This window comes from Myxine glutinosa, chromosome 2 (genome assembly GCF_964187855.1).
Source record: "Myxine glutinosa chromosome 2, kmMyxGlut1.1, whole genome shotgun sequence".
NCBI classification, from domain to species: Eukaryota; Metazoa; Chordata; class Myxini; order Myxiniformes; family Myxinidae; genus Myxine; species Myxine glutinosa.
Window position 1 is genome coordinate 57,127,144 of NC_136262.1, and position 11,431 is coordinate 57,138,574.

Sequence of the window (11,431 nt, forward strand, 5' to 3'; positions counted from 1 at the left end):
GTGTGTATGTGTATATGTGTGTGTGGGTGTTCACGCACATGCATTCACATGTTATCAGAAGTAAATACATTGTGTAGATTACATTATTTGTAGATCTGATAAATTGCCAGTAACCATTTTGTGAAACTGAATGTGCAGGTGCAGCATCTAACTCAATATGTCGAAATGTAACACACGTCCATGCCCGTGGGATTCCCACGGGTGACCCCACTAGTATTATATCATAGACGAAATCCATTTATACTATTAAATGATTGTAATGCTCTCTTCACTTGATTTTGAGAATGGGGGAGGGGATATGTATCACTTTTGGCTAATGGTTCTGTTAGTCTAGTAGGAAGACTAGGTCCCCCTGCACCCCCCGGAGATATACTTCTAATCAGTGTTTCTAGATTGGAAAAAATGTGTAGAAAATGACTAGCTATGGCCCCAAGCTGAAAACATGTCCCACATACCATTTTTATGCAAATTACTGCTGCCATTATCAAAAAAACGATTTTTGACATATCTCAGCCAATATTGCAGATAATTGAAAAATGAAGGTGTCTAGACCCATGTTTTGAAGGGCATAGATCATGATAGAACTATTCATAACATGATTACATGTGTCTATGGTATACTAGTATGCTAATTAGTGCTTTATTTACAAAATAATCACAGTTTTACGAAATAATAGACTCATATTAAGGTCCGTCTACACAGACGTTAACACAAAGTTTTATTTTTCTAAATATTACAACTGTCAAAATAGTCCTAGCACTCAATGTGACCACTCTTCTCTTGCTTGTTTTAGATAAACATCATTAGCATTAGTGATTCTACACTGAGTCAGTCATCATCATTTTCATCGAAATCGTCAGAGTCAAACTCTTCTTCTCCTTCCTCTTCCTCCTCCTCTTCGTGCTCTCCTGTGTTCAGAAGATCCACCAGTGAGGTTGGTAGGATGGGACCACTGGACCACATTGGTTTCAACAGTCCTTCATCAGTCCTTATCCATCCTTGCTCCTCATAAGGTTTTGGCTTTTCGATGATAGGTTGATCGGCTCTTTTGTACAATGCTACGCGGTGGTTCACACGCTGGATGTGCGGCTTCAGGGCAGACTGGCATGGAGGAAGGCGAGCCAGATCAACCTTGGACTTGGATGTGAGGGTCTTGTCCTCTCCCACCATTTTTCGTAGCAGCTTGGCACGGACAATGTCCACTGATGACTCGCGACTCTGGCCGTACATCACACAGGTGAATTTTTCTAACTGCCTCTCCACCTCAGGGTTGGCATCCCAGTTGTCACCCAGTTCACCGAATGCCCTGTGAAACCTGGGATTCTTCTCCAGCTTTTTCAAGGGCCCGACTTTTCCCTTCCCTTTGAAGGCACTGGTGCAGTCTTCTCCGCTGAACACATAGTACCCCAGGAGAGTGGCACAGTAGTCCTCTCCCAGGGATTCTGCCAGCTCAGAGACGTTGACAAGTTGGCGATGCTTCCCTGACCCTGTATCCAGGTACACCGTCAGCTTGATGTTGTGGGCATGGTGGAGCAGGATCAGGAGGATGTCTGTGTCCGGTGTTCTGACTACAGCGTTCTTGTATCCGATGGTAGCAGCATGATGGAGGTACAGAACCACCCTGGTATCAGTCTCTTCCTGGTTGCTGTAGATCGTGGGGAGTTCACGTACCTCGACCTGAAACACAAAAAGGCACCGCATTTCAATCACCAGTCACTGCCAGTTTCAGATCTAGACAAACATCACAGGTAATCACCTTTTTTTCAGGAAAAATTACAAATTGAATCGCCATTCACGAAGGGCTTTCAATTTTACCTTGCCATTCGTTGAGGCAAGTTGGTGGGCCTTCCCCTCCACGATCAGCACAGCCATCTCTGTTCTCTCCAGCCTGGTAGCTGCCTCTTGTCCACTCCACACTTTCAGAAGAAGCTGGCACATCTGCTTTTTGTTGTCGTCATTTGCAAGGAACATTTTGAAGTCATATGGCTTCCTGGTTGCTGGTCCAGCCAGAATGATCTTCTCTGAGCTGCCCCGCCTCAGCCTTTCCTGCGCTTTGATTGACTCAGGATGGTAACTGTCAGTGGAGAACAGAAAGTGCTGCTTGGCCACCATCTGATCAAGCACCTGCAAGCATATCTCACCACATGTTGGGGGAAGGTTGGCAAGGGTATGCAGCAGCGCCATTCCATCCTGGATGAACAGGGCATCCTTGGGGTATTGCAGATCTTGTGGTGTGGTGTCCTCTAAAAGGTAGTGCAGAATGGAGGCTTTGTTGGTTTTGCAGAAGAACCCATCTGGTGTCCCAAGGCTAGGAGGCACTGGCATCAGGCAGTACTTCATGAGTTCTCCCAGGTCTAATGGCTCATCTTGACTCTGAGACTTGACAAGGAGCAGGAATGCAAGGTTGCTTTGCTCCTGATACTGGATGACCTGGAATGATAAATGGTGATTGGTTGATATGTACTACAGGAAGGACTACAGGTGAAAATTATTCATGTGCTATAAATTGGCATATTTACAATCTTTACATTGTTCATTGATGTGCACTGTCTTTAATAAACAAATTTGGAGTTCAATCTTGTATCTCAATATAGCATGTACAGGACGCCATTTAAAAATACAACGTAAAATACAAAAGCACTTGGGTATTGGATTACATCCTTACCTTGCCCTGTGAGGATGTTAGTGTGATCTTCTTGTTACTAGCCTCCATGGTCTTGAGTTTCTTTCTCTTGATTGGGTTGAAGAAGCTCTCAGGTTCTCCGCTTTCCAGGCGCCTGATGAAGTCAGCTTTCGCAGCTTTCCCCACAGCTTCTGCTTGTAACACATCCATCTCAACATCCATGGGGACGGGAGCACCAGAGGCCAGGCAGTAGAGTTTGTCCTTATCAATGATGGTGAACGGATTGGTGAAGTTCTTGATAGTAGTTAGGGTTCGCTGAACGGCCTCCTCGCCTTTTCTGATCTCTGCCTTCTCTAGTTCACGATGTCTCCCTGCTCTTGGGCAGTCTGGGTCATCGATGAGATCCACCATCTCAAGGGTCTTTTCATAGAACTGTGCCCGTGCTGTGGTTGTTCGGCACCATCTCTGGTATGCCCCAAACTGACTGTACAGGCCAGCAAAGCCACCTGAAAAGTGAACATATTTTAATTGCATAACCCAATCATTAAAAGGGAAATGTTTTGTAAGAGCAGTTTACATCATATAAAGCTGGTTTCTACAGTTTCAAATGTATAATGTACTGAAAGAAAATGATGTACCTGATGATTTAGCAAAGCGCATGAACGTTTCTTCCATTGTCTTGTCGACAGCACTGAGTGCCCCTGGTATCATCGAGCGAGCCACTGCGATTGCACCCATAGTAAGCAGGTCCTTGGCCCCTGGGTGCGTGCTTTCCAGATTTGTCAGGTGGACTTCCAGCCAAGTCAGATATCTGTAAAGTACAGAGAGGGAAATACTGTAGACATTTATTGGAATAGCTCCTCTCATAATACATGAACCCAAGTATCAATTAAAATCTACTCAGTGATGGTTATACATTTTACCATGTATGCTACACAAACCTGGAGTAGTTGTGTCCGTCAAAGGCGAAGAAGATATCTGCCATCTCTCCGTTACACTTGTGAAACAGCTGGAGGTTGTTGGTCTTCACAGAGTGGAGGAGCATGAAGACAAGATGGCAGTGGGTAATGAACGACATCCAGAAGGCAGCTGTCTTCCCCAGGTGGCCCTTGCGCACCTTTTCCTCAAAGGCATGGTACTTTTTGATGAGGAGTAGAGTTGAGGGGTCTTTGAGGGCTTCATCGAGGTGCTCTCGGTTGCAAGACTGGGTCATTCTGAGAAGCACAGCAGGGTCAGAGATCATGATGTTCTCCTCCTCAGTGAATCTCTCCATCAACAGCCTCTCCATTGCCTCACACACTGTTTTGAGGCAAAAGAGGGACTTTGCGTAGGCCTTTCCACTGAGAACACCTTTGAGAGATCCACTTGTTACTAGTTGTGCCTCAAAGAGAATCTCTGCATATCCAGAACCACGCATCTTGTGTCCAGTGAGCATCCCGATGTAGTTCATGGATGTGTGGAAGGGTCCAATCGTTACTACATGACTAGCAAATTCATTTGGCCAGCGCCAGATGATGGGAAGGGCTTTCATGCAGACACCCAGATCAAATGTATTCAGGACCCATCTCTGACCCACCTCAGCAGTTGCTGCCTCGGAACGCTTCAGTAGCTCACGAACAACTGCGTTGTCTGTGATCGGTTGGTGGATAGGCGTGCAGTAGTCGACTGTTGCGAGAGCATTGGAAACTGTTATGTTTGAGCTGTGCACAAGCCAGAAAGAAATGACATCACATTTGTCATGATCAACCTTCGTGAAGTGGATATGCTCCTTGATTGGGTCATTCTGTAGGCGTTTCAGTAGTTTCTCTGACCGATAATTTGAGTTCTCATATCCATTCAGTTTCAGTTCCTCGACATAGAGCAAGCGCAAGGAAGAAAGCTGTAGAACTTTATTCTGCTGGATGACCTGGGTTTGAATGTGTTCCAGTACTGAGTTGAATGCCTTTTCATGGGCGGCTGACATGCAAGCCTGCTCCTTTGGTGCTTCGGCTCTGTGAATCGCACGCTCATAGTTGTAGAATGCTGTGCGGAAAGCTTTAAAACATGACGGATGGTGTTTGGCCTCACATGCAAAGAGGTCTTTGTTTTTCACCTTTCGATGGAGTCGATAGAGACCCATTTTCTCAGCCCGTGTTTCGATTTGCTCCCATGCATTTTCTTTGTTTTTAAAGGATGGGAAGGTTGTAGGCCTCTCAGTATTGCGATGAGCATCTTTGGTCTCAACTTTCTCACAAAATATACACTCTGGCGGGAAGATGGGTTCAGCAGAACCTCCTGGTTTACGAGGAGAGTGATGCCATGATGAGGTTGATGGCCCTGGTTCTGTATCATCTCCCAGACGATGAAAGTGGCGGACAAAGTGCTTATAACACTTGCTGTGATATCCTACTCTTTCTAGGTCATCAGGAAGAGTTGCCGGGATCTGATCACATACTGATTGCATACGACATGGGGAGTCATGCGGTTGGTTGAGACGTCTATCCCGGATCTTTTGAAGCAGTTGCAGTTTTTCTGAAGCAGATCCTTTAATTTTACGGAGGGGCGTGAAATCCCCATGATCAGACATGGATGGTACATGAAGGATGCATGTAGGAGGAGAGCTTTGGGCTGCAGGTTCTACACTCCGTTTTCTTTTGGGCATGCTTGCTGTCGATGTCTACCATCACTGTTAAATGACAAATAAGAAATCACGAATGATGTTAAAAGTGCCTGTGAAAGGAGGCTCTGAGTTTTCAGTGAGGTAACAGAGGTTCTGAGTCATGTTCTACACTAGGGTACTTTTTAGCTGACTAAACCATGTTTAGTGGCATCAAAAGTGCTAATAGCTAAAACATCTAAATTCTTCCACACTAACGTTAGCTATCTAGGCCAATGAAACATTGTGCTAAGTTACTGTAGCTAGCTCAGCTGTCGTGCCTCTTTCTGGTTCAATTCATATACAGAAGTCAACAGATATGTCTCATGTTTGGCATTAACAAAAGTTTAAGTTACACCGACATTAGGAACATACTGTACATAGATGAGGCTAGCTTTAACGTTAGCTAACATGGTGCTAGCTGGCTCAGCTGTTATTCTGCCTGTTTATGATTTCATGCAGAAACTGAAGTCAAGAGTGTGAGTAACATTATAGTTAGCATCTTACCTGGCTAGATTGGAGGATGAATACCAAGAACAACACACAGATGGAATGGAAGACTGAACTTTCAACTGAGGTATTCAATAACATCAACGTTACCAATTGATACGAGCGCGCGACATTACCAATTGATACGAGCGCGCGAGCGCGCATGTTACATGGATGGAAATGTAAAATGGCAGCTATAGCAGCACTAATTTGGATCTCTAGTCTGTCATTTCTGCACTGTGATTGGATAACATAAAAAAATATGTTTGGGAGTTAACAGCAGGAGTTGGTAGATTTTACGTGGGCTGGGTGAGAAACCTTTAAATAAGCAAGTGAAAATCTCTCGCAATACAAAGTCAATGGTGGGAAGAAAAGTTGAGTGGTACCAATGTTACTGCCAATGTCCCGCCCCTATGCAAGACTCAGGAGCATCTTGTTGACATTTAACCTTGAAAATACCTGGGTTTAGACCCCTTATGTACCATGTTAAGTTATCTGCAGTATTAACGTATCCTTATCATTTGTAAAACTGATTATTTTGTAATTACAGCATTAATATGCATACTAGTATACCATAGACACATGTAATCATGTTATGAATAGTTCTATCATGATCTATGCCCTTCAAAACATGGGTCTAGACACCTTCATTTTTCAATTATCTGCAATATTGGCTGAGATATGTCAAAAATCGTTTTTTTGATAATGGCAGCAGTAATTTGCATAAAAATGGTATGTGGGACATTTTTTCAGCTTGGGGCCATAGCTAGTCATTTTCTACACATTTTTTCCAATCTAGAAACACTAATTAGAAGTATATCTCCGGGGGGTGCAGGGGGACCTAGTCTTCCTACTAGACTATGTCTATTTCCCTCCGCCCCTCCGCCTCTCTCCTAATTTCCACAATTCTGGCTAGTTTGGGTTGAGTTCACATTTAGGTTCGATTTATTTGTATAATTAAAATGCTCAATGCTTTATATATTTTTAAATTTTGGGTTGTGTGCAATAAGCTAGAGACAAATTCGAATTGGAATCCCTTTAATCCCTTCAGCGGTCGTTGTGTTTGGTTTGGTAATAGTTACCTCCGCCATCAAAGGTGGGTGGAGGTTATGTTTTCACCCCTGTCTGTTTGTCTGTGAACCAAATATCTCAAAAAGTTGTGGACGGATTCGGACGAAATTTGGCAGAGATGTAGTGTGTATGTGACAAGGACGAAATGATTAGATTTTGGTTAGATCCGGATTCGGAACCGGCTACAATAATTTTTAAAGTGATTCTTCACCATTGGGGGATCAGGCTCAACACTATTCGTCCAGGATCCGACGCTTTGGAAAAAAAAAATCTCCGCTGTATTTACGTAATAACTAGACGTCAATATTATTTGCATGAAAAGGTACTTAGCGCCACCTGCTGTCAAATAATGTAATACCTTGTCTGCTCTTCTGTTGGCTGTGATGGCTTTTGGGGTGCTGGCTATCTATTTATTAGATACGCGAATATGTCGGAATTTTTGAACTACTTTCCCTCTGAGGTCCTTACATGCTCCTTCCCTTCTCATCCATCCCCTTCCCTTACTCCATTGCCCGTTCAAACATCTCTTCCCATTCCCACACTCCTCCACCCTTTTATCTAATTTCTATCATCCCTTCTATTCCTTCTTTCAATTTTTAATGTTCACAATCCCCCACCTCCTTTGTGCGTACATAATAAATAGATGACCCCCCCTGAGAAAATGCCAGGAAGACGAATAATAGTTTAAATTTAATAAATCGACTGCGCTTTGAATAAATGAGGTATCTGACCTGATTGTTGTTTTAGGTAATTTCTCCTAAAATAATCTCAGCGTGGATCCCGGTGTCCATCCGTAACCATTTGACTGACATCTCTCAAATTACCTGAGGGATACAGATCAAATTTGGCACGATGCACAAGGATATCAAGGTCTCGTGGGTTGTGCTCCCCATCCGGATACACCCCCTATAAAAGGCATAAAAGGGAGGTTTGCCCCAAATATTGGTATTTCATTTTTTTAATCTTCTTCTCAGATACTGTTAGACAGATCCAGACCAACCTCGCCACGAGGCATCGTGACCATTGATGCCCTAACCTTAAGTCGTGCTCCCCTGATAGGGGGTCACGGGCTCCCTTCCCTAATCCCTCATATTCAATAAAACATATTTTCTACACAAGCTACATGACTGATATGGACCAAATTTGCAAGGTTACATCAGAACAGTAAAGTCTAATGTGGTTGTGCTCCCCATTTGGTTCCGCCCCCTATAAGAGGCTGAAAAGGGGGATGACTGATATGGACCAAATTTGGAACGATACATCAGAACAGTAAAGTCTAATGGGGTTGTGCTCCCCATTTGGTTCCGCCCCCTATAAGAGGCCGAAAAGGGGGATTTGGCTTCAAATTCAGGTAACTTATTTTAAAATCTTCTCAGAAACTGTGGAGGGAAAGCTGTCCGTCCCTCCCACGGGGATATATTTTTACTGTTGGAGACTCAGTGCTTTATAAATCATGGATCCTCATGAGGATGTAGAGGATGTCTTTTGGGAGACTTTTCAGGTGTGCCCGAGTTGGGGGTGGGATCTGTGCCCCACTCCTGCTGGTTGGGTAGGGAGGCAGGGAGAAAGGGGAGGGGTCTTGCCGCTGCTTGGGGGATGGTGAGGCATGAGTTGCATAGGATTGGTGGAGGAGGGGATCCCACTCCTGCTGGGGTGTAAGAGGAGTCCCCACTCCTGCTTGCGGGTGAAGGTGGGGGTGGCGCGATCCAATTCCTTTGGGGGGTGGGGGTGAGGGATTGTAGGAAAGGTGTACTGATGTGTGTCCTGATTCTTTTATTCATCGAAACTTCATTACATTCACTCTTCTAACCAAGTTTCGTCTGAATCCGTCCACAACCTTTTTGAGATATTGGCCTACATATACAGTCACGTGAAAAAGTAAGTACACCCCATGTAAAGTTTTGACTTTTTCAACATATTACAACATACAGCTATTTGATCTTCATTTCAACAATATTGATAGATAAAGGTGATATAATATAACAAATATCATGAAACATTTACATTTTGTAGTCCATTGTATAAATTAAATAAACATAAATGCAAATTTCGCATGTGGAAAAAGTAAGTACACCCCTACATTTATCACTACTTCAAATACCTAAAATTAGAATCAGGTGCACCAGCTCAGGTGCAAATGATTAGAACATCGTTAGAGAGGATCTTGGAGGAACCTGTCTTATTTAAACATCAGACATTTAGTTTGGTTTGCACTTTGTTGTTGAAGTGTGTGGCGTCACCATGCCTAGATCAAAAGAGCTCTCTGAGGCCTTCAGAAAGAAGGATGTAGATGCCGACGAGTCTAGGGAAGGGATTTAAAAAGATCTCCAAACAATTTGAAATCAATCATTCGACTGTCCGGAAGATCATCGACAAGTGGAGAAGATTCCAAACAACTGCCAACTTGTTCAGGCCAGGCCGCCCCAGCAAGTTCAGCCCGAGAGCAGACCGCAAGATGCTGAAAGAAGTCTCTAAGAACCCCAGAATGTCATCATGGGACCTACAGGTAGCTCTTTCCACTGTTGATGTCAAAGTGCACGAGTCTACCATTAGAAAGAGGCTGCACAAATTTGATCGACATGGGAGGTGTGTCAGGAGGAAACCTTTGCTGTCCAGAAAGAACATCAGGGCAAGACTAAAGTTTGCCAATGAACACCTAGGCAAAGACCAGCACTTCTGGAACAATGTGCTCTGGACAGATGAGTCAAAGGTAGAGCTATTTGGCCACAGTACCAGAAGACATGTTTGGCGAAAACCAAAGACAGCATTTGACCACAAGAACCTGATACCAACTGGAAAGCATGGTGGTGGGAATATTATGGCTTGGGGCAGCTTTGCTGCATCAGGGCCTGGGCAGCTCACCATCATAGAATCCACTACGAATTCTTCATTGTACCAGAGGGTGCTTGAGGATAATGTGAGGCCATCTGTCGAAAAGTTGAAGCTCAACCGAAGGTGGACCTTGCAACATGACAATGACCCTAAACATACGAGTAAATCCATCAAGGAATGGCTGAAAAGAAAGAAAAGGAGTGTTCTGGAATGGCCAAGTCAAAGCCCGGATCTAAATCCCATCGAGATGTTGTGGGGGATTTCAAACGAGCTGTGCATGCAAGAAACCCCTCAAACATCGCACAGCTGAAAGAATTCTGCATGGAGGAGTGGGCAAAAATTTCTCCCAGTCGATGTCAGAGACTGGTAGACAGTTATAAGAAACGCCTACTTGAGGTTGTTTCTGCCAAAGGGGGCAATACCACCTATTGGAGCCAAGGGTGTACTTACTTTTTCCACATGCGAAATTTGCATTTATGTTTATTTAAATTATACAATGGACTACAAAATGTAAATGTTTCATGATATTTGTTATATTATATCACGTTTATCTATCAATATTGTTGAAATTAAGATCAAATAGCTGCATGTTGAAATATGTTGAAAAAGTCTAAACTTTACATGGGGTGTACTTACTTTTTCACGTGACTGTATCTTTTTCCCTATCTCGAAATGGTGAAGAATCACATAAAAAATTCTCAGATCCAGATCCGGATCCAGATCTTCACCAAAATCTAATCATTTCGTCCTTGTCACACACCCAACCTATACACCAAATTTAGTCCGCATCCGTCCACAACTTTTTGAGATATCCTGATCACAATCAAACAGACAAACAAACAAGGAATGTCATGCATAGCACGATAATTGCGAAATCCCACCCAAGTTGTTGACCTTTGGCCTATGTTGACCTCAAAAATAATTGGTGGTTGAATTCAATTAGCTGACATGCAAATCCTCTCCAAGCAAGTCAATCGGATGAAAAATGCCAATTTTAGAAATTCGGCCTATGTTGCTTGACCTTTTGGCCTATGTTGACCTTTTGGCCTATGCTGATCTTTTGGCCTATTTGACCTTTTGGGCTATGTTGACCTTTTGGTCGATGTTGACCTTTTGGCCTATGTTGACCTTTTGGCCTACGTTGACCTTTTGGTCTATGTTGACCTTTTGGCCTATGTTGACCTCGAACAATTGTTGGTTGAATTGACTGACCTGATGTGCAAATCCTCTTCAAATTTAAAGTCAATCGGATGAAAATTTATTATTTTATAAATCTGATAAAGTTGTCGACCTTTGGTCTATGTTGACCTTTTGGCCTCGATCTTGCTTATGACCAACTTTACCGTTTGGTGAAGTTTCATGAAGATCGGTTTAAAATTCTGACCTGTAGGCGACTGACATACAGACAAACAGACAGGTAAACAGACAGGGGTGAAAACATAACCTCCATCCACCTTCGGTGGCGGAGGTAATAACATGATTCCCCTTTCCGACAGGTGAGAGGGAATGTGTTCAGTTACCAAGCAGCTAGCTAGCGCTTGCCAAGCCAGCCGTTCCTTATCAATGCTTTCTTATCAATGGAGTGATGCTTGAGTGCTTAATCCGCTTGTCGAGCGATCTACAAGAAACTTGGTAACTCAACACACCTCTGCTCGCTGGGTTTTTTTCCGCTGAATTCCCGTTTCTGCCAATAAACACTCCAAATAAATGATTGCTCATTTGAGGTGAGACATCTACGAACCCGTCAGAGAGGGTTATCCTGCTGGTATTTTACATTTTAA

The 11,431-nt window shown here is 43.5% G+C and overlaps 1 protein-coding gene across 1 annotated transcript; it reads right to left on the reverse strand.

Moving 5' to 3' along the window:
• Window positions 1-685: 685 nt before the first annotated feature.
• Window positions 686-4,185, reverse strand: LOC137420926 (uncharacterized). The gene is made up of 5 exons (XM_068106438.2): window positions 3,565-4,185; window positions 3,262-3,434; window positions 2,666-3,129; window positions 1,816-2,430; window positions 686-1,677 (listed from the first exon to the last, which is right to left on the reverse strand). Exons 1-5 carry the CDS (start codon window positions 4,152-4,154, stop codon window positions 829-831), a joined length of 2,691 nt encoding a protein of 896 aa, XP_067962539.2. The 5' UTR covers window positions 4,155-4,185; the 3' UTR covers window positions 686-828.
• Window positions 4,186-11,431: the final 7,246 nt, after the last annotated feature.

Bases quoted from the DNA above. Each gene is read 5' to 3' on its own strand.
- LOC137420926 (XM_068106438.2), bottom strand. From the start codon at position 4,154: ATGAAAGCCCTTCCCATCATCTGGCGCTGGCCAAATGAATTTGCTAGT. The intron at 3,435-3,564 runs GTTTGTGTAGCA...TGTACTTTACAG, and splicing joins GACGGACACAACTACTCCAG to ATATCTGACTTGGCTGGAAG. The intron at 3,130-3,261 runs GTACATCATTTT...TTCACTTTTCAG, and splicing joins GCGCTTTGCTAAATCATCAG to GTGGCTTTGCTGGCCTGTAC.